At 35.7% G+C, this 26,044-nt stretch overlaps 3 protein-coding genes across 4 annotated transcripts; 1 reads left to right on the forward strand and 2 right to left on the reverse strand.

The window, feature by feature from the left end:
* Positions 1-50: 50 nt before the first annotated feature.
* LOC100177201 (adhesion G-protein coupled receptor G6-like) lies at positions 51-12,733 on the reverse strand. 2 transcript variants are annotated; one of them, XM_026839307.1, is made up of 12 exons: positions 12,651-12,733; positions 6,256-6,553; positions 5,603-5,730; positions 5,020-5,237; positions 3,986-4,588; positions 3,563-3,672; positions 2,762-3,030; positions 2,190-2,377; positions 1,647-1,820; positions 1,185-1,331; positions 838-921; positions 51-578 (listed from the first exon to the last, which is right to left on the reverse strand). In XM_026839307.1, the coding sequence occupies exons 1-12, from the start codon at positions 12,712-12,714 to the stop codon at positions 465-467; spliced, it is 2,397 nt and encodes a 798-aa protein (XP_026695108.1). In that variant the 5' UTR covers positions 12,715-12,733; the 3' UTR covers positions 51-464. The 2 variants fall into 2 exon arrangements, with proteins under 2 accessions (XP_026695108.1, XP_002120843.3); XM_002120807.4 differs by lacking the exon at positions 12,651-12,733 and adding an exon at positions 7,243-7,386.
* On the forward strand, positions 10,813-16,651 carry LOC100178717 (b(0,+)-type amino acid transporter 1). Its single transcript, XM_002125874.4, has 11 exons — positions 10,813-10,909; positions 11,721-11,767; positions 12,669-12,808; positions 13,136-13,361; positions 13,696-13,878; positions 14,173-14,306; positions 14,673-14,807; positions 15,019-15,219; positions 15,436-15,585; positions 15,907-16,075; positions 16,317-16,651. The coding sequence occupies exons 1-11, from the start codon at positions 10,875-10,877 to the stop codon at positions 16,385-16,387; spliced, it is 1,491 nt and encodes a 496-aa protein (XP_002125910.1). The 5' UTR covers positions 10,813-10,874; the 3' UTR covers positions 16,388-16,651.
* LOC108950512 lies at positions 16,639-21,945 on the reverse strand. The gene is made up of 7 exons (XM_018816401.2): positions 21,884-21,945; positions 21,254-21,369; positions 18,914-20,531; positions 18,537-18,628; positions 17,812-18,460; positions 17,331-17,380; positions 16,639-17,138 (listed from the first exon to the last, which is right to left on the reverse strand). The coding sequence occupies exons 1-7, from the start codon at positions 21,943-21,945 to the stop codon at positions 17,026-17,028; spliced, it is 2,700 nt and encodes an 899-aa protein (XP_018671946.2). The 3' UTR covers positions 16,639-17,025.
* Positions 21,946-26,044: the final 4,099 nt, after the last annotated feature.

The raw sequence follows: 26,044 nt of genomic DNA on the forward strand, positions 1-26,044 counted from the left end.
AGTCTGGCCTAAATCCCAGGTCCTCACAGACCTCACCCATACAGAATAGAATAATTGAACATTTACAAGAATCTAACTATATGAAGAATCATCATCGTAACAGAAAATTACTAATTTGGCAATGTTGTTGTCAATCGAACATGCATGTTATAACGACTGTTGTAACTGGCAATGTGAAGAAGCCTATTTTCAAGAATTGTCAGGTTCTAGCTAGACAGTTATAATAAAAGAGGTAGTCAAACACTGGTATGGATTCATTTAGTATTTTGTATTCACAATTTGAATGGAGTTTGCCCTTACTGAGTTAAACGTTTAAAAAATTTGTTCAAGTAGCCAGTTACAATAAAAATACCTTAAAGCATACATACCTGATTGATTGAATAAAATAAAATGTATTTACATTTTATGTATATTATACATTAATAAAAATTAATAAACAATTGCACAAGTCCGCATGCACAGTATTATGCCCAGCCACTTCGGAATGGTTTCTCATTATCAACTGAAGTTTTTACAGGCAGAGGAGGGGGTGGGGTGTTGATATGAGATCGCTGTGCAGGCTTTGGTTTTGTATCAACCTTTAAAAAATTAAATAAAAAATAATTTTAAAAAAGTTACAAAAATTATTAAAAAAAAAATTGTTAAAAAACATTTTTTGTTATGGTTTATTACACATATTCTGTTACTTCTCTTACTGAGAATAATGCACATAATTCTATCTTTTTGTCTGATCTGTCAGTGTTTTTTATGGACCTTTGTTTATAAAGTATAACTTCAGCTATACTGATGCAATAACTAATATTCTGTTTAGATGAATACTTGGTTATTGTAACAAACCATATTGTTTCCTGGTCGTGAGGATAAAATATCTTCAGAGGTTTTTCTTGTAGGTGAAACATTATCAACAGTTGCAGTAGCATCCTATAACATCAGGTAATCAGATTTGGTCTTTTTCACATTAACAGATATTCAGAATAAATATGAATAAATGAAAAGATATAAAATATTTAAGATGTAGAAGTCGGAAATGAAAAAATTGATAAATTTTAACACAGGTCAAAAAGTCTAAATCGAACTATTGTAACATTAGAATAAAACTACCATTTTATTCTTAAAGGACCAAATAAGACTGCTAGAGACTATGCCAGGTAGAAAACAAAACGAAATATTTAAACTGTATTAACCTGTGTTTGGTCATTAGTAAAGTTCTGTGCTCGGTTTCGAAAACGAATTCGTTTCACATTAACTTGGTATCGTCTTGTAAGTGGCCTCAACCACAAGTTCCGAACATTCTCTTGTCGGAAGCAGTACAAGATAAATACAAAAAAGCCCTGTGGGGAAACTTTACATTAAAAATGTCAAATTGAAGTAGCGGCAGTCATTTTTTTTATTTGGATACAATTTTACTGAAAAATTTAATAAAAACATGTCAAACAGAAGAACTGCCAGTTTTCTATGTACCTAACAGTTTAATCAACCCATTAGGCCTTATGGTTTAAACAATGGCCCAGAGTGGCTCATCCAAAGCTGTTACACTTGAAACTATTGTAAACTCCAGCTCAAAACCCCCAGTATCAGTAGTAAAGAGGCCAGACTTCTTGATTGTCTTGCAACAAACTAATAAAGATTAACATGGTATATTATACCTGTAAAGAATTCAAAATTGTGAAGAGAATTGTGAAGATGTCTTTTGTTGCTTTGTCCTGACTTAACAACATAACATACCCCAAAACCCATGCTAAACCAAGGACTACCAGCATACACAATGCACGTTTTACAGCTTGGGATATTTTTCTCAAGTTTACATTTTTTCTGAACATCTGTTAAAATTATATGGTATTGAATTAGATTAGAAATGTTTAAGTCCTTTAGTATGTTGATATTACATAGCAGTGATATAGTGTATTTACTGAATGTTGTATATAGGCTACTATTCTATATGGGTAACACAATCAATCATTCATGTGGGTAAGGTCCTGCAGTGTGACACGCCATGCAACCAGAAACTTGGATCAGAATTGGCCCATTACCCCCAAAACCTGTGTATATATGGTGACCAGTATTTACGAAACAAATTTGACATATGGTATTTATCACCTAACAATGCCCCTAATTAAGGATAGATAATTCACATTTATTCAAATGATTCTGTATGAGTTAAAAAGTCTAGTTATAAACAAGCCACCCACCTGCGAACGGTATGTTATATTGTACATGACAATGAAAAATATGAGCAGGTTCAGTGACAGCATGACGGCAATCGGATACACAATTGAATACAGAAGGGGGTCACTTGCCAACCAACAATATTTCATACTTTGATAAGATTCTTTTGGAAGACTGCTTGCACTTGCAGCAACTACAATAGCAGGCGCACCTAGAGATAAAGTTATATTTCGAAAAATGAATCAGAATTTAAATTGAAGAATTTGATTGTATCACACTTCATCATTTAGTTAAAATGCTCTGGACTGTGCATTTTGAGATTCAATTGTGGCAGTTTTTTTAGGTGTATCAATATAAGAATCTAATTGAATTAAAAATTTTACTTTATCAATTTTAATAAAAATGCCTTTTTTAAATGTTTTCTCAAGTTTTTTACAAAGTGCCTAATTTTTAGCCCTTCATGTTTTTTACTTTTAGGCTACCATGTCCTTTTTCTGAACATATTTTTTACCAATATTTTTTATCAAATTAAAAAAAAATCATTTATACTTTGCATACAGTCAAACAAAAGTAAGTTTCGACAATTTGCACTCACTGTAGCTGATTAACGCAGCCGACCAAATAAAACATTTCCCACTACTTGATTCAACACGAGTAATCACTAAAGTTCTGAACAAGAAGACAGCTTCAACAAGCATCCAACACCACACCAGCAGTACTGCATAATGTAGGAATAAAGCGACTACGAAACAGCTGGTGTCATTTTTGTTTAGGTCAATCCCGATTAGAAATAAAAGATTGAGCAGAATTATGCTCCCACTAAGATGCATCAAAACTTGCTGCGGAAGTTTTGTTCGAAGTTGCCTGGAACAAAAATGTTACTATTTTAGCGCAGTGTGAATGTATGGGAGTTAAATTGGGTTATGTGCTAATCCTGGCACTCATGATGTAATAATTAATAAAAAGGGGCAATGGGCCAATTTTGGCCTAAATCCTAGGAGAAGTGCTTTCCCAACCAATGTGTTACTGGAATCAAATAATATTATAAAAAAATTTGGAGTAATAGGCCGCAGGGCATACCCTGTTGCGGGACCTTACCTACAGGTCACATAAAAATTGTAGGGCTAAAAGGCAATAAAACATAGAGATTTAATTAGGATATATATGTATATTATTTTTTATAAAACCAACAGCTCCTAAATGCATTATATAGGCCTACAACAATATAATAGTTAATGGCAACATATCAAGTATGCTGGTTAAGTTATGTCGCAATTTAACCCTGTAGTAGCATATTAAAAAAATTACAACATTTAAAGAATGCCATTTTTAGCTTTGTATCTGGCAATTTGTAAACCATGTACTTAAGCAATAGAAATAAATCCAATTTAATTACCTGAAGTATAAATTGGTGCCTAGAGTGGCAAGAAGGCAAATAATAGAGATGGAACATCCAATTATTGTAAGTAGGGTAAGATACTGTGGTTCGTAGGTTAATGTTGTGCTCTGTAAAAATAAAACAAGTTAAGTACAAAGTTAAGTGTTTTAACAAATGTCGTTTTGTTGCTATATATGTCTTTTGAATATTTATTATTTTTTTGCTACAGTAATTGAGTGACAAATAGAGTTTTTGTCTCTGAAATAAACAAAATTAAGTACATAATTTCGTATGTGTTTTAATAGCAGTTGTTTTGTCGCCATATAATTGCTTTTCATTTAAAAATTCTTTCAATTTTTTTGCTACCACTATTTAGGAGACAAATAAAGTTATTATTCTTACATCACAATATAAAATCACAAAATATTTATTTTAAATTACCAGTATAACTGCAAAGTGTGTCATATGATTGCATGAACATGTAACAAGATGTGTTTTGTTAGAAGATCCAATAATAGATGAACTGTTTATCATTGAGCAGCCATTTTGTGACCAATCTCCATCCCCATTGTTAGCATTGAAGTCCCAAAAAACGCAAAGCTCAGCAGTTTTGCTTTTAACATCCGGTTCTATTATTTTGGGTGTGAAGTTTTGATGATTAGGGATATTGTGGTAAATGAACACAGGGTGCTTAAGATCCTGCATTACTGTGTTGCGTATATCTGCTGATATAACATGCGTCATAATGGTTGGGTATAACTGGCCTATGGGACCATCGCCAAACTTTCTGTTTTGTGGGATTGAATTCAATGCAGAATAGTCAGGGTTTTGAGGTTCAAAAAGACCAGTTTTTCTGTAAACCAATGAACTGATCTGAAATTCACTGTCCATCTTATTAATTGCTTCTTCTTTAAGTTGATTTGATAACAAAACACTGCTTGAAGACTCTGTGGTGATATCTTCCCCAAGTGTCAACCCATCAGTTGCATTTTTTTCATTTGTAATGGTAACTTCTACATTGGTGAAATTTGCAGTAAAGGTTCCCTGTTTAAAATATAGAAAATTTTAGACTCATATAAACAACAAATGGAACCAAACAAAAGATTTATTTGTGTCTTAGAATTTAGATAACAGCCCCTAAGTTTCATTCAGGTATAAAAAGTATAACCAAGACTAGTGTTAAAAATACAGTCATTAAAACATATTTACAAATAAAATAAACGTACATAATCGAACCAATTTATTTCAAAATATGGCTGACAGTAACACCCATTAAAAGAGAGAACACAGTAAAAATCTGGTGCTACGGAAAAGTAACAGACAAAAATCATGATCAACCAACTATAGGCCTATATTAAAAGAGATATATTTCGCCTAAATGGCATCGTCAGTCTATTATTCAAACAGAATGATCACAGTATGGTCAGTAACAAGACCTTAATCAATCTTAAAGTAGTTAAACATTCCCTACTTACCTCTGTAGTTAAATTGTAATTCCTTGCCACTCTATCAACTGCCAGCAGAACATCCTTGCTTGAAAATGTTTCGTCTTCGATATCTTCATTTATTTCAAGCAGATTATTCAACTTGCTCGCGACAAGGTTCAAAATACTTGTATTGGCTTGTGTTGTGGATAATTGGAGAATAGAAGTCGCCAGCATTCCCACGTCCTCACTTGTGTATGACGTAGGATCTAAAATTCATTGCTTTAATCATAATGTTATAAAGTTATTACTTAAACACATTATTTGCATAAGATGCGCCTGTGCATAAGATAAAGGTAAAGAATATTTGGTAACTCACAGTACTACCCCTTTTCATGTTCCTACATTAATAGCTTTTACAAGATACCACACATATATTTATAACTTGGTAAGTGTATTTTTTAATATAAGGTTTACAACTCATAGGAGGCTACTAGATTAGAACATCTTGCCAAGGACACATACGCCAACAATGGTAGCAGCACTGGGCATTGAACCCATAACCCCGAGAGCTAGAGACAGGCGTGCTAACCACGGTGCTACAGCCTTAACAAACCACACATAACTCTCCCACCTTTGTCCTCACATATAAAGAACTTAGACAGATCACAATATGTGTCATCCCATTTCCAAAGATAAGCACCCCACAACTGGACACAATGTCCGTTCCTTGTGTCTGGTGGTTGAGCCCAGTTCTCAAACCTTGTACAAAAATAAAGATTATCTGCCAAGTGTTCTAGTGCAAACAGTAATAATAACATATTAAATTTATTTGCTTCTTAGATTACAATAGCGAAGATTGGAAAATAGTCAAAACAAAATTCGATAATTTACAAATAACAACAACCTATTTTATTTGAGACCTATGTATTAATATATCTACACAATAATATAACCATTTGTATACTATTAAATAGGAAGAGAAATAGAGGATGAAAAGTGTCCCGTCTTACCCCACTCTCTTATATATCAATGCAATAAAGTAATTAGAGTATCCACAATGATTATAAAGCAAACAGGCATCATCATATGCACAACATAAATATAGTAGGGTGGGAAAAGATGGGACACCGTTTTAATTTACTTCCCATTTGATAGCAAACAAAGAACATTCAAAGACTTATAAACCGTATCCTCACAACTCCATAGATCGTTGTTAATAATTTAAAACACAATCAGAATATTTGGATATTATGTAAGGTGTCCCGTCTTACTATATCTACTTACCTAGTTTCATTAAGAACGCCTCCATCCGCCCAATACCCGTGTTTATTATCAACCAACTCAAGTCCTATCCAAACACCATCTTTTCTCAGGTTCGGGTATTCCCCATTGAATGAACTCGCGTTAACCATGTTAATTATGACGTCAGAAAGGTTTTTGTCTTTGACAACCACAAGTATCGCGTCATCGTCACGACACGCTTGCTCAGCCAATGGGAAATCGAGTTGTTTGGAAGATAGTTTGTATCTACGACCGAGATGAGTGACGTCATTTTGATAATACGTCATCCGTGGCCAATTTTCTGAATAATTGAAAAAAACGTAACATTTTAAAAATTATATTTTATTCACCTATAAGTGTTTACGAATGCTAGAGTTGGCTTAAATATAGTAGGGCGGGGGAAATGGGAAACCTTTTTTTTCTATTTTCTTGTCCCGTTTGGTAAAACCGTATCTTCACGACTGCCACAGACCATTGTTAATTGTTTAAAACACGATCAGGATTTATGGATATTACTTAAGGTGTTCCATCTTCCCCACTCTACTATAGAACTGTAGGCCTAGCGTTAAACAATGCACACTGCTTTTGTATAAAAATCTGCATTTTGGTGTAAATTATGAATGAACGAATAAATGATGGATGTAAAATATTATTTATTCGCCCGTGGGGGAGCAAGAGCAGTCGTTATAACACGAGCGTTCCGTTTCATACACCGTGCCACCCACGAGTTACCTCGTATATTAAAAACTCGCGTAAATAATTTCGATAATTCGAGTCGGGGAGAATTTGTGTAGTAAATATGACATCGCCTACATGCGTGAATATATATAGCACACCCTGCATAGCCTACGTTGTACATTTCAAACCATTAGAGACAGTGTGTGAATCATATACTACAACACATATTTAACGATAGCTTATAATTCTACTATAACCGTATACCGCGTATAGCGCAAAAACATTTAAGTTTCAATTACTAATAACTCTCACCTTCCATAACGGCAGTTAAACAGTTAAACTGCAACAATACCAGAAGTAGTCCTACTTTACATGAAAGTAGATTAAATATTTGCAACATCGTTTAAGTATTTTAATAATTTTTTAAACTAAAGGCTGCTGAAAAGGAATTGGTTAAAAGCTAAGACATCCCAAAAGATGAAGAATATAAAAAAACAACTATAGTAGGGTGGGGAAGATGGGACACCTTTTCATTATTTTTTTCGTCCCATTTGGTAGTAAACAAAGAACATTTAAAGAAATTTAAATATCCTCACGACTCGAATAGACCGTTGTTAATTGTTTAAAATACGATCAGGATATTTGGATATTATGTGCTAAAAAGGTGTTACGTCTTCCCCCACCCTACCATATAAACAAAATCGGGTGCTTATTGAAGATAAAAACAACTATCAAATTTCGGTCAGAGTGCATATTTCTGCCTTTTAACTTGCATAAGCTATATAGTAAACAAACTTAAATAGGTTCTTTCTTGAAAAGCGGTTACAATTCTACAGGCTCAAAACCACAATAAATGTTGGCAGAAAACTGATGTTTTGTAACTAAAACGCTCCTTTTCTGCCGATTTGTTTGTAACAAAACAACGTCGTGTAAAAAAGACGCAAAACACGCATACTACGAACCAGACATTCATAAAGTTCTGAATAATCGTCTTGAAATAGAGACTAAAGCGTGACCTACTAAATTGTGTTTTAATTTCCCACACAACTCCAAACTCTCCATCCAAAAATTCCATTTAAAATCTGCAACCATAACACGAATATTTTAATAGGCCATGCGACTGCTAACCACCGTAATATTCTGCATACACCTTTTACAGGACACCCCACCGCATAAGCGTCATAAAAATTTACACGGGCTTAGAGAACTAGTCTGATACTGACTCATAACACGTCAATGTTTGTCCTCGGGTTTACAGGTTAAAACGAGGCGTTACTAATACACATTTTTAACTTTTCCATAATTGGTTTTGTGCAATGTAAAACCAAACGAATAACAAATACGTATTAAATAACCTAAGCAAGCATATAAGCGTGACATCTTCCAAAGGTTATTTTTTAAATAACAACTTATTAATAGCATAAAGTAAAATAACTCCTGTTAGACCGAGGTATAACTTCAATAATATACTGTGGGGTGAAATTGATACGGTTAGCACATAACATCCCAGGGCATTTCCTGGTCGTGTTTTTAACAAATAAAAAAAAAACTCTTTTAGAGGCTTGAGAATACATACAGTTATATAATTCTGTAAATACATTTACCACCAACTGAAACGATAAAAGGGAATGAAACATGGGCCATCTTACCCCAGCCTACTACAAAACAAAACCATAGCATATCGGTAAAAATGTTTCGATGCATCTACATACGACAATGACCAACTTTATTTATAAACGATAATCTTAAAAACATTAATACGATTTGTTATGGTTAAAATAAAGAAGTACCAAGTCGAGAGAGGTACCAAGTTTTTTGAAAAACTGAAACGAAACTTTATAGTTATTGTCTATATACAATTGAACCCGCACGTTCAAAGTACATACAAAAGTGTTTATTTTAAATCGAGGAATGGTTTGTATACTTGAAACTCGAAAAGTTTAAAGGGAAAATCTCATTTATTTCACTTTTTCGATTAAAATAAAGAAGTACCAAGTCGAGAGACGTACCAAGTTTATTGAAAAACTGAAACGAGTTATTGTCTATATACAATTGAACCCGCACGTTCAAAGTACATACAAAAGTGTTTATTTTAAATCGAGGAATGATTTCTAATATTTGTATACTTGAAACTCGAAAAGTTTAAAGGGAAAATCTCATTTATTTCACTTTTAAGTGTTCGAGTTTTGATTTAAAGAAGCTACGAGACCCAAAAAACAACCAACTTTAAATTTGACATATTCTGTAAAATACGACGACAGACGAGCAACAGATAATTGAACAAGATTGAAATTATTGAGATCAAAACGAAAGGTAAAACTTTAACATTATCCGAATGTGACAACACTTTCGGACCAACTTTACTCTTCTTCGGTCAATTCAATACACATTGAGTACTTCATGACACATCATAGCAATGTTATTTTCTCTTAAAAATTCGCAGCGTCACGCTTGGGAACTTTGGCTCTTTTAAAATTGGTCGCTACGCGCGGTAAACCACACAAGAGTACTGCCAGACACTTCGCGCAATTTAAATAGCTCTTGCCATTTGAAAGCAATTTTATCCCAAAAATACAGTTAATAAGGTTGTTTTGACGCAAAGTCGTGAGGCTTTGTACACTGCACTAGCGATCTGTGTGGATTTTGTTTTAATATGCCGTGCAAGCGTTTACGTTATCGTATTTAGGTGTATTCTCCCGCTTCACGTCACACAGGTGGTCACATTTACTTGTAAACTAATCGTCCTTATCAAGAGGAACGTTTGCGGCCTTAATAAGAAAATAAGGATGAATCGATTTGATATTGGTCACATATAATAACTCGGGTAGAATGGTCCATGTTTTCACTTTCTTTTATCGTTCCATTTGGTAAAAAAGAAAGAATGGTCAAAGAATTATAGTAAGAGTGGGGGAAGACGGAACACCTTTCGCACATAATATCCAAGTGTCTCGGCGTCTAACGGTACGGTTTTATAATTCTTTGTTAGTTCTTTGTTTACTACCAAACTGTACAATAAAATCGAATTAAACGGTGTCCCATCTTCCCCCACCTTACTATATATAATCGAATCTTAAAAAGAACCTTGCCATTTTGAAGGTGATTAAGATTTCTGGTACACTATGTAAATAGTGATCATGTCACCCCACAGTATTTTCGTTGGTTATTCAGCTATATTTGATGTCACAGGAAACATCGTATAACAATACCCCATTCATGCCTAACAATGTGCGTAGTTGCGTCACTATGAGAATCGCTGAATAATCGTGACAGGGCAAAACGAGAGCGTTTTTCTTCAAACGCATATGAACTTATACGAAAGGTACAGTGAGCACTCGCGATAAAGCAATTGTGATACGATTCGAATAACACCAGATCTTAGACCAGTCACTGTGCATTGGTACGAATGTATATGAACGTGTTGAATTGTCTTCTATAATATTTGAGTTATCTATCGAGCATATCATATATAGCAGAATAGGGAAAGACGGGACACCTTTAGCACATAATAACCTAATAAACTGATCTTGTTTTAAACAATTAATGACGGTAGATTCATAAGGATATGGTTTTATAATTCATTGAATGTCTTTTGTTTACTACCAAACTGGAAGAGAAAATAGTATGAAAAGGTGTCCCGTCTTTCCCCACCCTACTATATTATATTAAACAGACAGTTTTACATAGCACAGGCTATGGTATTTTGTAAAATCTAAAGACGAACATAAAACGATCACTATTGTTGTAAAAAATTGAAACAATGCAAATTTGCTTGTCTGATTGTTACAAACAAAACCGTTTCCGCCATGATATGGATTGTCCCAACCGGTGTCCGGCGTAACCGTATTGCAGCAATAAACGCCCGAGGGAACACAATGTTATTACGTTTGTCGATTTAGATCTTTTAAGTGGTTTGATCAGTTTGGTTAGCAACAGGTGGAGACAACATGGACGAAAACGGCACAAGTCAACACATAGTAAGGTAAATGGTGTGGCAATATACTTTAAATTGTAAATTTTATGACAACTTTAAACTTATTTTATAGTAAAGTGGGGTAAAATGGGACAAGTTTATTTTTGTACCTTATTCTATTTGGTATTAAAAAAGAATATTACAGAACCCTATACTTATATCTTATATACCTATTATAGGTGCTAACTATATCCCATGTTACCGTATAGTATTGTATTGGTTTGTTTCTACAATATTTCGTTCCAAAACGTTGAACTTGACTTGGTTTTACTTTGAAATGATGCAATATTTCGTTGGAGAGAAAATCGGCGGGTTATATAACCGCAACCGGAGAATTAGCTCCGCGAAAAGTTGGTACGGTGTGTACAGCTAGTATAAAGCAGCCGCTGTATTGTAACGTATCGGTATATTTAGCAGAAACCACACATGCGGATGCCTTAAGCTGTGTGTATACCCAGCAGCTAACATGACTTCTAAAATAAATAAACTTCCAAGTCAAGAACACTTTAGTACTTTGTAACATTTCATCATGCTCTAATGCTACACCAATATATAGTTAGAACGCGTTGGTTTTACAATAGTACATACAAGTGCGCTGTACGTCGTCTATAACTATGCTGTACATGTTGCATCAGCAATTACTTTAAATAATATATGAAACAATTGTAGTAACACTTGTACACCAATCATTCATGTATTAAATTAATAATTAGAGATAATACGGAGTCTTATAAAACGTTTACTCTGCTAAGCGGTTTTAATTAGTTTTTCAAACAATATTTTATTTTTTGTTTTAACTTTCGATTTTTTTTTATTTCAGGCGAGAAAAGGGACTTGCCAAAAACAAAGAGAACAAAATCCCTAAGGGTAATTACATGCTTTGTTAACTTACAATACAACATGTTTAAGTTCGCGGTTTCTTTGGCACACGTCTTACGTTTATACTTATTTTCATTTTTAACCATGCGAAGCGTTTTTACTTGGAACATATATACTTTGTGTAAAAATTACTTATGATTACACATCGTGCTTCGCACGTAAATACACTAAGACGGTTCCGAGCCAATTGTGTTGTATATGTGAATACAAACAATATAAAGATCTTTCGATCTTTAAAGCTGAAATTCCCTGACCAAAAGTGTGGAAAAACAGAATAAACAGATTTGAACGTGATGACGCGTAAATTGCCTGTAGCATTTGATGTGTGACCAACCGATACATTTACCAGGGGGCGAGTCGTTTAATACTAATGCTTTTCTACACATTGCATTGTTATTTCAATATGATACAGTAAGGTGGGGGAGATGGAACAGCTTTTCATTCTATTTTCTCGTTCCATTTCTTAAGCAAGGAAAATTCAAAGAATTATAAAACCGCATCCCTACAACTCTCATAGACCGTTGTTAATTTTTTAAAATAGGGTCAGGATATTTGAATTTTATGTGGTAAAGGTGTCCCCCGTCTACCCTTTTGTATACAAAGTTCACCTACCATGTAAAAGAGAATAATCGGAAAGTAATGACTTATTATTGGGAAAGTATATGAAGAAACTTGCTTATCCACCCGTGACGGGGCAACCACAACAACTAACAACGGTCCATGGGAGTCGTAAGGATACGGTTTCATAATTCTTTGAAAGTTCTTCGTTTGCTACCAAATGGGACGAGAAAATAACGAACTAAAAAAGTACCCCTCCCTCTCTACTAAACATATACGTCAACAGTCCTTATGTGTAAACAAATTAACTCACTTGGAAAATTACTCTCAGATGAAAAAGTTGAATTGAAACGAGAAGTGAGCTTAGTTGGCGGCATCAGCTTAATTGTGGGAACGATGATTGGTTCTGGTATCTTCGTTTCGCCGAAGGGAGTGATGCGCAACGCTGGTTCATTGGGCGCGGGTTTTCTGGTCAATTTTGAATTATTGTTTTAGTTGCTGTAATGACTGCAGAGAATAAAAATTGATAGATAATGAAACAAGCTTTGTATTAATGTAGCACCGCTTGGCTTAAGCGTCTTTTTAGATTTTGTTTCACAATACATGCACTCTTTTTACGCACTGTAATGTATAGGCCTAAAACAAATTTTTAATTATTAGGATTATTATTTTAAAATTATTCCATATTGGTTCTACGGCATGACAGTCGTTTAAAGTATTTTTTTGGAAATTCTGTCAATACACGAATAATGCAGCTAAAGAAAAACATATCAACGCAACCATTTTATCACTTTACAGATCTGGCTGGGTTGTGGTGTTCTTGCCACGTTTGGCGCACTATCCTACGCTGAAGTTGGTACAATGATTCCCAAGTCTGGCGGAGAGTTTCCTATATTACTAGAAGCCTTTGGACCAATCCCAGCGTATTTGTTTGCATGGACGTCAACCGTTGTGCTAAAACCGTCTTCTCTAGCGCTTCTATCGCTCACGTTTGCAAAATACGCACTTGCTCCAGCATACAACAGTAAGCAAAATTTTAATTAAGTTTCCGAGGTGTTATATACTTACTCGAATTTATTTGTCTTCACATGGCGGGGCAACGACAGTCGTTATAACACGATGTTCTCTGTTTCGTACAGCTCGTTCCCGCTCTTTTTGATAGATTTAGAAGTTTTGTCAACACTGTGTCGAATTTTCATAGAAAACAGTATAATACACACACACACAGTACTGTATAGAAGTGTATACAATGTCAAATTGTCCAATCTGCCAATCAAATCTCCTTAATCAAGCACCGGCACAGAAACCATGCTTTGATCCACGAAAACATGACAAATCAATCTCTGTTTATTTTACAGTCGAATGTAGCGAGCCATCGGAACTTGCCGTCAAGTTCACAGCCGTGGCGGTGATTCTGATCGTCATATTCATAAACTGTGCCAGCGTAAAACTGTCAACACAGTTTTTAACCGTTTTCAGCTTTGGGAAAGTTCTCAGTCTTTTGATCATCATTATCGGTGGAATTGTTATGCTGGCACAGGGTGGGTATATCGCACTGCTGTGTATAAGGTCCTTAATTTGGTCCTGTAGCCATGTCTTATTAAAAGTGTGTTCAATTCCGAATTCATCAATACCAAGTTTTCCAAAATTAGTCGAGTATTGTCTGAGATATTGACGATTAAACTTTTTTTTCCAGAAATGCATTGTAGATGATGCGTACATGGTATAAGTCATACTGATATTCAGCTTGGGAAGTCTGTGTATCTTGCATTTTAAATCTAAACTGATCCACTGCGTTACCAATCATGCGTTATATGCTTTGTTTTGTCCCGAAGGTCATACACAGTACTTCGAAAATGCGTTTGACGGCGAAGCACCTGGAGTGCGAGAGGTAGCACTTGGCTTCTACCAGGGTTTGTGGGCGTTTGATGGCTGGAACCAGTTGAATTACGTAATCGAAGAACTTAAGGTGTGGACATTATATTGCCAACACAGTTTTTCTGCCCACTTTAAAATGTGACCAGTAGATTAATCGAACGAGTTTGATTTTGTCCGGATATGGTCTGCTGATTGAGCGGGTTCACTGTATTGCTGTTTTCAAAATTGTTTTGTAATAAAGATGGTGTTTTGGAGACATGTTTCGGGATACAGAACTTTTGTAAAGATAAACTTTGCATGTTTCTAACCTGTTTTAAAATCAATCTAAAGACTGCGTTTCTCGCAACAAACATCCATATGCATTCCTTAATTTTTGATTCAAGTTCATGCGTGTCCAATATTAGAATAAATTTCTTGGCCGTCAATTTCGAGTAACAAATTTATTTTACGTTTTCAGAATCCTTATGTGAACCTTCCACGAGCTGTAGTTGCAGCCATGGCGCTTGTAACAGGGCTTTATATGCTAACCAACGTTGCCTATTTCACCACAATGTCTATGCAAGAGTTGCTCGCTTCTCCAGCTGTTGCCGCTGTAAGTGCGGAAAATAAAACATTTTTGACCATTTAATGTAAAAAAGCATTGATACACCAATGTCCCATTTGTACATTGAATAAATGTAACTTGTTTTATTCTCAAATGGCCAAAACGACAGTCGGTATAACACGGTTGTTCTGTTTCATGTACCTCATGCAAGCTAACGAGAATTGTCCCCTATTTAATAAAATGATATCATTTTCCCTAGACCTTCGGAGATACTGTACTTGGTGTAATGGTCTGGGTGATCCCCGTCTTCGTATGCTGGTCAGTATTCGGTACATGCCTCGGTTCGTGCTTCACCGCTGGCCGTATTTCGTATGTCGCCGCAAGAGAAGGTCATTTTACCAAAGTGTTGGCCATGTTACACGCTAAGAGGATGACACCAGCTCCTGCTGTTCTTCTAAACGTAAGTATACTTCAACATTAATAAACCATGCTCGATGTATAACCAAGAATATTGTGGAAACGTTTGCTTATGCCGCCGGCTTGATTCATGATTTTATCGTGGCCAGGGATCTCTCTGGACAAAAAAGAAACGAATCTTGAGCGGCTGTCTCTAAATTTCACACCAAACTCTTGTTTGAGTTCAATCTTACTTTGTTAAATGCTAACTACTGTTTAGGGCTTCATCGCTATCTTGATGGTGATACCAAACGACTTCGACACACTCATCGATTACTTTAGCTTTTCTATGTGGATATTTCATGGCAGCACATGTGCAGCTTTGCTTTACTTTAGATACAAACTACCAGATCACCCAAGACCAGTAAAGGTAATCATATACCAATACAACACACTAGTCCACAACTGATACTATATAAGTAGAGTAGGGGAAGATGGGACACCTTTTCATTCTATTTTCTTGTCCCATTTGGTAGTAAAAAAAGAACTTTAAAAAATCGTATTCTCACGACTCTCATTGATCATTGTTAATCGTTTTAAACGCAATTAGGATATTTGGATATTATGTGCTGAAGGTGTCCAATCTTACCCCACAGTGCTATACGCTTTGTGATTGGAAATCGAATTAATGGCCCTTGTTTTTCTGTTTGGTAGTATAAATGTAATGTTTTAAAACACGTTTATTTTACAGGTGCCGATATTTATTCCCATTATAGTGTGTATCGCAGCTGTGTGTTTAGTGATGGCGCCCATCATAGACGACCCGAAAATTCATTATCTATTCGCGTTCATGTTCATCATGTCGGGTCTGGCATTCTACTTTCCATTCGTACATTACAAAGCAAGAAGTAAAAAATTACGTAAGTTAATGTTAATCTTATGACTTATCTAAAAGCGGTTTGATAATATCCTACAGTGGAGGCTGGAGTCTTATCTAACGGATATACTCCGGAACTGTGGTAATTAACTGATAGTATTTTAAATATATAAACTAGTGCTACTTCTACGTCAGTAAAAGTATAATTACTGTACCTAGAAATTGTCTATTTTTAAAAAAAACTGTAAAAATTTAAACCGAAATCCTATTTCTAAAATTTACAGGTACTTTCAACATATTTCTGCAAAAACTTCTCTTTGTGACTTTGCCTGATGAAGTGGAAGAAAACGACTGACTCAACTTCATTTTTATTTTTTCTCAGCTTTTTAGGTGGCTACTATGTAGGACTAATTGTAACTTATTTAAACACAAACCAAATGCCTACATACACTTCCACAAAACTGTTGACCTATTTATAGTTTTCTATAGAACGTGGTTCGACTGCACACAATTTATTTTTTCATTGTAACTTTCTAAGTTTTAAGTTGTCTTTCTGCCTACTCCTGCAATAATAGAAATACTGTACTTGCACAAAAAATACACATCCGATACAACTTTTGTTTTACTCTGGCAGTAGAACAATAACTAAACAGGGTAGTACAACAATAAAATTAAAAACTCCGCAAAAACAAACACTGTAAACTGCATAAAGCTGACACTATATACTTTCACAAACGTTTTATAAAGCTCTTAAAAAGAAATAAAACTGATCAAAAAACAACAAAAAAATTGAACAACTTTTAAAACTGAACTGCAATGTAAAAGATTAAATGCACAAAAATAAACTTAAATAAAAAGCTTTGAAAAACTGAATAAACTCTTATGCAAAATTTCATACTCAACTACAGGAAAATCTATTTAAAGGATTTTCTATGCATGGATTTAAAAAACAAAGTTAAAAAACCTAAGGAAACTTAAATGCATAAACATACTTCAATAGTTGTTGTGTAAATGTAAGCTTGGAACTCTTTGGTTTCTGGACAATCCAATCCTTCGTGGTCGATTGCAAGTTACAAGTGGTTGAACCCGACTTAATCTAGCTGGAGCTGCCGAAAAAAGAGAATTTGAAAATTGATACTTGAAAATCTCCATAGAGAAACTATGCAATTGTAAGAGTTGTGTCTAGTGTGAAGAGACTACTGCACCAAGGCAGATGTCCTAGTTTTGGTGAAGGTATAATAACTAAGACGCTTAAAATTTTTCATAACCGTGAATATTAAATAAACAGTGAAACTTACCTTCTGTCAAAGGTTTTCGCATACTGAAACCAATGTCATAGTTAAGCAATCTGTATTTAAAATATAAAAAGATAAGAAAGCTATTTCATCGATATAACCATTTGTACAGCCAGCACAAAAGGGCAAGAAAATTTCAGGGTTCTTACTTTTTGGATGGAATACAGCTGTATAATGGGACTTTTTTTGAAAGAGAGAGATGTTTATGTACTACAACAGTAAATATGACTGCTCTACTGCCTATAACCTATCACATTGTTATTCAGCCTCTATATACATTTCTACAAAAATAAAGTTACACATTTTTCTTTTATAAAAAATAATCACCCACAAAGTAACATACTTGGTAACTGGTAAGCTGTCACGAGGTGTAACAGAACACCTGTGTTTTCTGAATGTTGTTTTTCCTGCCACCCGAAGAGGTGAGGATAAAGTAAGGTATATTCATACATAAATTTCTACAATAAAAAAGTTAAATATTCACCCATCAAAAACCCCTTCTTGGGAAGAATCATCATCAGAAGTATCTTTATCATCAGCATCAGGAACATACATTTCTGATGGAGGTACAATGTAATCATCCAAGTCATTAATACATGCTGGTACTTTCTGATCAAGATCTTTAAACTGTGTAGGGGGTATGAGAATTGATGCTTCTTCAAGTATTTGTTGCTTAGATAATTTGTCTTTAGGGTTTGAAGTTTGGTCAGTTTCAAGGACCGTTGCATGTTGTGTTAGAGTTTCAAAGATTTCTTGTGTGTTCCTCAGATAGTTTGAGCTATCCTGAGATTTCCCATCATCTTGAGCATTAGAGAATATTGGTGATTTGGAAGGTGTTAGAAGATTGCTTTCAGAAGAGTTATCTTCAAGTGGCATATCCTCAAATAAAACAGGAGAACTTTTAACTGTAGGTTCTTGGTCAAAGTTCTCATTACTTTGAATTAAGATATCAGGAACATTATGTCTAAGGTTGCAACTTTGTGGAGGTGTAATGTTCACATAATGTTCATCTTGATTTGCTTCTTTTCCAAATTGAGGCACAACAGCATCCGTAACAGATTGTTCTTGTAAATATTTCATTCTTTCATCATTCTCAATGTTTTCTGTTTCATGTTGAAGCACTTCACAAGATTCTATAATGATGAAATCAACCAAAATTATTGCTTTGCATAAATACCTTTATAAAATTAAAGCTTTACTTATACTTACCATGACTTATAACACATTTCTCTTCAATTGACCCCATTTTCTTCCAAGCCCAAGGATTCCAGGACAACTCTTTAGAACCAAGCTTGACATCTCTAAATGCATAAAACAAATATATCTAATGGATATACAATTGTAATATACCAAATATATTTTTTAGTTATCTAACTTATCAAGACAAGATTTTTCTATTATTTTGTAAACAAAATGTCAAATGAAACCTATAATTTAAAAATGTTATATGTAAATTTGAATTTTAAAAATTGTATCCTTGTGTATTATCACTTACCTGTATTTATTACTTTTTATATTATTAACTTAATATATATATATATAAATATATTATAGGCTATGTATATTTAACTTAATTTAACATATACCTTTGAACAAGCTGACCAGAAGAGATGTTAATTATTGGCTCTTGATGTTGATTAGTATAATTGGCAGTTAACGCAGTGTTAGATTTCATATCCAACTCCGGGAATAATTGTAACTTCTCCAAGCTATCATAACTGTTGAAAACTGAACTTTCATTTGAATAGATTGGGTTGGCTGAAGGAACTTCTTGATTACCAGCATCATATGAGACTTGGGATGTTTTATCATTATTTACTTTTGTAAATTCATCAGGTAATGGACCAGTATTGGACAGCGAGACTTTGGGTTTGTCAGCATTAACTTTAATGACCCCATCAGGTATTTTACCAACATCATATAATGAGACTTGAGTTGGTTCATCATCATTAACTTTTACGAAATCTTCAGTTATATTGCCAGCACCACATAAAGAAAATTGAGATTGCTTATCATCATTTACTTTTCTGAAATCCTCCTGTACACCTGGTGTGATTGTACTAATTGACCTTTCGTTTGATACAAAGCTGAGCCATTTTTGATCTTCTGCCTTTTCTGGGATGTTGTGTGAAATAGAAGTTTCGGCGAGGGGTGGTTTAACATTAGTGGATATCCCTTTTGTTTGCAAGCTTTCAATTTTAGAAGAACAGGTGTTTGAAACAGGTTTAACATTAGTCGGTAACTCCTCTGTTTGCAAGTTTTCAATTTTAGAAGGTCTGATGTTTAAAATAGGTTGTACATTGGTGACATATGTAGGAGTTTGGGTAAAAAGTTTTATTTGTAAAGATTCAGTAGGAACAAGTAATTGACCAAGCATGTTAACTACTTCTGGTGTAATGCTGAAACTAACAGCCGGAGCTATATTGTTAACTACACCGTAGCTTGCTTTTGTAACAGAAGCTTCAGTAACATGTGGCATGGGATTTGTGCATGGTTTTCCGAATGTGTGTTTGGTTTCCAGTTGTTTGGGTACATCTTGCAATTGAGTGTTTGGTTTTTGCTTTGAAATTTGATTTGCTTGATTTTGGTATGGGTTAAGAAATTTAGACTGGAATATGAACATTGGTGATTCAACTGAAAACATTAAATTCTTGCTTTTGGTATTTCCATTGAACTTTTGATCCAGGCAAATCTTTTTGTTGAAAAGTCCAATTCTGTCATATTCTGAAGAATTAGAAAAGCATGCTTTTCGCTTTAAACGCTGAAAGAAATTACTGAATTGTATTTTCCTTTGACCGGAATTTGTGAGAGCTAATTTTGTACATGAGAATTTTCCATCTTTAAAACCAAAACTTGATGTAGCTGTTGAAATAGCATCGTTTTGAAATGGGCTAGACGTTTCTACACTGGCTGCTATGTGCTGCATTTCTTCTTGTACTTTATAAAGAGTCTCTTCCATAACTTTAGCTACAATTTTATCGTCTGAAACTGTTCCCGGTAAACTAGATAAATAACAGCTAACACTTTTATACTTTGGTTCCTCCGAACTGGTCCCTGGCTCATTAGGATTTACCAACTCTACCTCGCTTATAATATAGTTTAGTACTTCGTTCACTGCGCTTTGATCTTCCATGGCCGAAATCTGCATATGACGTTTGCCGTTGTATCTGATACCAAATGGCTTCTTAAAGAAACTCTCTAATGCTTAAAATACACAAACCAGTAATATGTTGGACAATATAAAAAGTAAGAGTGTTAGTTGGGAGGTTCCTAAATTTTAATATTAGTACATTTTGATCCATAACATAATTTTAAAAGTAGCGCGGCAATGTTGGTCTATTTGCAGTACATTTGCAGACAGATTTTGTAATCCGCAAGGTGGTGCTCTCTGAACGTAAAATAATAAAGGGTTTTGTGCGTAAAATACATTTATCTTGATATGTACTTGTTAAACACAAAAAAACATGGTTAAATTATAAACGTATCGTAGGCAAGTTTTAATGGCTATCGCCATGTGTATTTTTTGTGTCATTTGAATATAAACAACAGTTTTAAAACAAATGTAAAAATGAAGAGGCCGTTTTAAAATCATGTAAAACATTGAAAAATGACCTCGGCTCGTTTAATCAACGCACCAGAAGTCGATGTAAGTTCCTGACACACAAAACAAGGATGATTTTCGTGTTAGAAATGTATATGAAAATTATCTACGTGAATTCTATTTGGAATCTTATGGCGTGGAATGTCTGCGCTTGGATTGTGTATATACCGGAGGGAATGCGGACAAGGAATTTCGCTTTCGTCACGGAGATGACACGTCTAACCTACCTCTAAGATAATAAGTCAACGAAAACTCTTCGTTCCAAATGACGTTGACTTTCGGGGGCTGATTCAATTAGTAAAATGATGAGATTAAAATAATTTACCACTGAAGCTGGCGGTGGTGACGGTAATGGCTTGCGGCGGTCGATTCCCAAGCTCCAAGAACATGGAATATCTCTCACGACGCTTTTCGGCGCCTCGCTGCGATCGACTGTCCTTGCTGGAAAGTGTGAATAAAATTATTCATTAAGACACCTTCCGCGTAAAAATATTTTAAAGGAAGATAGTAATTACATGAGTAATTTCCTAGTCAAAAAGCTCAAAAAACGAACGGAGAACCGTATAGTATTCTGCAACTTTCCTACTGTGCTAGCGAGATACTAAACTTGGTAGTGACATTTTCACGTATTCGTGCTCTTATTAGAAGCAATTACACGTTAGATCTATATCTTAAAATGAGTGGCGGTCCATTAAAGGCGTTGAATCGATCGAAGAAATCTTTAAAATCTTCCAAACTTTCGCGCCTTGGGAAGCTTTGTTGCCATCAGTATCTTGAATAATTAATGACCGTTTGTCTTTGAATCACAGTAATCTTGACACAGTACACGGGAAAGCGACTGTTTAGCTATCTCTACGGATTCTGACAATGTAAGACGTCAACCTATGGATTTGTGATGACGTAAAGATGAATTGTGTGGTCGTATGGGCCAGGAATTACACAAAATAAAACAAACCGCACGACACAGAATAATGTTGTTTCGCCGCGTTTACACGGCCAGGCTTTGAAAGTTGTCATTTTTCATGACCATGCCGTGATTCTTAGGCTTTACGAGCCATATGTTCGTCTAGTGCTCCGCAAAATAAGCACACGCCCCAAAGCTACGCCGTGTTATGCATACGTGGTAAAGCAAGGATTCCAAAAACACACGAATCCTTCAAACGCCACAAAATACATGCCTCCCAATGTACCTAAACATTTTGGATTATTTACATTACCATGCAGTACAGGCATTCGTAACTGAAGAGTCATGGGACATTCAAACTTATTTGTATACACCATATAAAGAACCATCAACGTAACTTGTATATTTGGCGAAGTCTCCATGGTGACTTCAAAACAACCACAGCTGTAAACTATCGGCAACTCTATTTGTGGTTGGCTTCGCATTCCACGGTTGTAAATTCCATAAATTCAGCGCTAAAACTCTCGTAAAATGGCCACGCGAATCATAAAGCAGCGGTGCAATGCTTACCAAGATCGGCAGTAAACCGTCGTTGAAGCGAGATTTACTGCAGTGACCACAAACAGCGTTAGTGATAGATTAACGAGCCCTTACTGAATGACCTCTTTAACGCATGTTAGTTTAGACACCCGCGATGGTATCAAACACACATATGCCCACCGTACATAAGATTTACAGGCACCAACAAATGTACGGTTTGAGTCTTTTTTAAACGTTCTATTAAAATCAATGGACTGGAATCTTACCCGCCCCACTCAAAAAACGTCGTATATCTGATCGTTCAAATTATTAACGACGCAATGAAAAGATCGACGATCGGGGAAATTATTTGCGCACTTTTTACAGGGCAAAACTTAACAACCTGAACATATTCTAACCTCTTTATATCAAGGTTAAAAAAGCTGTTACATAACTTTATTTGAACTTTATCAATTGTATTGGTAACGTAGAAATGCTAATAATTAATTATTTTTTCGTTGAAGTACGAATAGCGCGTCCCATTTCAAACTAAACCAGTACTGTAATGGGAAATTACATTCAAGTCGTGTTAGACTACAACACCTTATACCCGCAAAGAGTTAACGTTATTTTAGTGGTTACTACAGCGCAATGATGGAGTTAGATTGCAATGCAAGATAGCGGGTTCACCTAAGGGTTGGCACCAGTGTGGAATTTCACAGACACAACGTTGTATGAAAATAATGTACTTTCACTACTGGTATATAGAAGTTCTTATGGTGCGTAAATTGCGGGTTTATGTAGCATTGGGTGTCGCAATCTTTTCTTTGTCGCCAGCTAACTTTATGATGTGTAAGTCCCTCGCGTAAATTGTTTTCGTTCGCTTGACGCAACCGACTTTCGAGTCTGGAAATTAATCACACGCGCTGCTACTGGCGCCAGCAACGATTAGCTCCTTTCAACCTTCGCAGCTGACTGAGCCCAGTGCGGCAGGCGGCCGGTAAGAAGTGTTTTTACGTTGAAATCAGTGATGTTTTTCACTTGGCCAAGCGCCGGGGTGGGTGCGGGAGCCTCGTATATTCGCTTAACGTCTTTGTTCAGTCGTGCAGCCGTTCAATTGCTGTTGCTGGCCAGAGCTTTTCCAAACCATAACACAATTAAAGCAATTTTACAGCAACACCTCGTGCCCACTTGCACACCAAAGCTAACGACTTAGTTTAAGCCATATTTGCTGGAAATCGCAACGGAAATTCCGCTTTCATGTTGATTACTCTGTGTCACGTGATACCGACCACTTGCGGCGCTCTCGACACACCAGGCTAATAAAAATGACGTCACGAGAACAAATGAGCTCAAGTCAACAACATATAGTTGCAACTATACAGAACAGTAAAACACCTACGCTTAAGAATTAAATATCGTTATGTTATATACACCTAAAACAAGGCAACCCGAAAAAAGCGTTGTTTTTGGCTTAAAAAATTGCGAAGTATAATGGCCAAAAATAGGCATTTTACCCAATTAACCACGCAGCCGAACTAAAGGTATTTTGAAGTCTGATAATTATAGTTACTGTTGCCAAAATATAAACCCAATAGACAATAAAATGTTGGAGTGATAAGAAGTGGCGTTGTGTGGTGTTCAGTTACACTGAGTTCGACTTGTATAACGGTTAAGGGTCAGGGGTTAGTACGATATTTGTTTAACGCCTTTGTTCAAATTTCTGACTGAAATTTACACCTGTTCTTACACATAGGGTAACAAAAGGACCAACACCAGTGATCTACGCGGAGTTTCTTAACAGAATTAGGCGGAAATTAGCCCTTAAGACGCAGGTTATTATATAAATTTACCGCACCTGAGATTTAGGTGCGGTTTACACGGCAATGTTTATATTAAATTTATTTAATTGTGTTTAACCCTTTGCCAAACACGGTGGTTTGACCTTTGTACAATAATGGGTTGCATAATTTAAAAACCTATCTAAATTTTAATGGATTGTGCGTGAATTTTTGTCCATGCCTTTAATTGCAATACTAGGCTGTTATGAACAATATTTCGATCTTTCCATTGTTTGTCGTAATCGTTACGTGACAGGCGCCATCGTATGGGGTGGGATTTATTTCGTATTGTAACCGAGTAGGCCTTGTAGAAGCCGTCTCCTTTTCGCACCTCGATTCAGTGCTTGTCCGTTGTGTTGTAGGATGGGCCCGCTAAACAAACTTACCACTTCGGGACAAAGGATCGTGGAACAACAGAGTCAACCCCAGACACCTCCGCTTCGAGAGCGCGCGATAAGAACGTGTTACTTGACGCCTGACTGTGTGTCAATGATGCGGGCTTCGAATTCGGGGCATTCCAGGCAGATTCCTAAACATTTTGACGCGTTTTGCGCTTTCGTAAAGTTGATTTTTGGGATCGGTGGATTTTGGCCGACGGGAGGCGACACAAGGAAGAGTAATCGTGGGAACTTCGGCTTCCGGGGAGAGTTACGCGCGGGAATAGGGGATCGGATTTCCCGCGACAAGTGCGTGATGGCGCCGAGCAGAAAGGCCTCGGCGCGCCGATTCTAACAAACAAAGGTGACTTCATCGCTTCGGCTTAACATTCCACAAATAGAGGGTTAACACTCCGCTAACTTCGCACCAGGTTAACGCATCGTTATGTTTTCATCACAAACCAAATTAAAGGAAACGTTCTTTCACGGCGGCTATATTACAAAACCAAACAATATTTCTATTACTATACCCACCGACATTTCATTTGTGTTGCATCAAATAATTGTCAACTTGTCCAAAGTATGATTACAATTGTGACGCTAACAATGGTAATTCACAACAAATATTTGTAGGCGTTTTTTTGCGAAATATTTCTTCCAAATTACAGGTCGGGTAAATGAATCGGATTTTGTGTTGTTAAGCTAAGTGCTGAAGCCAACCACAAAATAACGCTTCAACAAATCCAATTATCACTAACTTTAAACGTTCCCGATCTAATTAACGGTAACTGCATTTTCACGGGCTCATTTACTTGAACGTAAAAAGCAGGCAAATTCCTCCGTAATTTGGAAGTCAAGCCAAAACCAATTCACAGTTTGAGTATTTTTTCAAAACTCATTGTTTCCCGAACCTTGAGTTGCGGATTATATTTCAAGATTTCAACCTAACTTGGTGTCAAATAAACTCAAAGTACTGTCGTGTTGGATTATTCAAATTAAAAATGGATTTGTGTTTTTTAAGATTATGGTAAAACAATGCATGTTTATCTTTTATCGTCCCATCATTTTGTGGTAAATCACGAGTATATAAAATAGCGTTGTTAAAACGGTGAGGAAATATGGGAAATTATGTGCTAAATTTATCCATCCAATGCTCTAGTATAGGATGTCCATTGATTAGTACTGTTTCATATTTGTTAAAGTTCAAATGGGTGAAAATCGGACGTAGCTAAGAAAAAAATGAGATGCTCACACATAGCGTGCATAGCATGAGGATAGCGTGACTATGAAACCGCATTTATTTCCTTTTCGTGTCGCTGTACTCGTGTTGTTGATTCAAACATGCTATCCTACGTCAAAATTAATCGTTTACATCCCATTTGTAGCGGTCACCAAGACTCCGACCAACCGGCACGGCCCAGGCACCGCCATTTGACCTTTTGATTGGCTGCTAATACCTCATTGGACGCCAATAC

This window comes from Ciona intestinalis, unplaced genomic scaffold, assembly GCF_000224145.3.
Source record: "Ciona intestinalis unplaced genomic scaffold, KH HT000184.2, whole genome shotgun sequence".
Lineage (NCBI taxonomy): Eukaryota > Metazoa > Chordata > Ascidiacea > Phlebobranchia > Cionidae > Ciona > Ciona intestinalis.

Bases quoted from the DNA above. Each gene is read 5' to 3' on its own strand.
- LOC108950512 (XM_018816401.2), bottom strand. From the start codon at position 21,945: ATGACAACTTTCAAAGCCTGGCCGTGTAAACGCGGCGAAACAACATTA. The intron at 20,532-21,253 runs GTAAATTATTTT...GTGTATTTTAAG, and splicing joins CACCACCGCCAGCTTCAGTG to CATTAGAGAGTTTCTTTAAG. The intron at 18,461-18,536 runs GTAAGTATAAGT...TCATCATTATAG, and splicing joins GAAATGTGTTATAAGTCATG to AATCTTGTGAAGTGCTTCAA.
- LOC100177201 (XM_002120807.4), bottom strand. From the start codon at position 7,330: ATGTTGCAAATATTTAATCTACTTTCATGTAAAGTAGGACTACTTCTG. The intron at 5,731-6,255 runs GTAAGTAGATAT...TTTTTGTACAAG, and splicing joins GGCGTTCTTAATGAAACTAG to GTTTGAGAACTGGGCTCAAC. The intron at 922-1,184 runs GTTAATACAGTT...CTGATGTTATAG, and splicing joins TTACTAATGACCAAACACAG to GATGCTACTGCAACTGTTGA.
- LOC100178717 (XM_002125874.4), top strand. From the start codon at position 10,875: ATGGACGAAAACGGCACAAGTCAACACATAGTAAG. The intron at 11,768-12,668 runs GTAATTACATGC...AATTACTCTCAG, and splicing joins AGAGAACAAAATCCCTAAGG to ATGAAAAAGTTGAATTGAAA. The intron at 15,220-15,435 runs GTAAGTATACTT...ACTACTGTTTAG, and splicing joins CTCCTGCTGTTCTTCTAAAC to GGCTTCATCGCTATCTTGAT.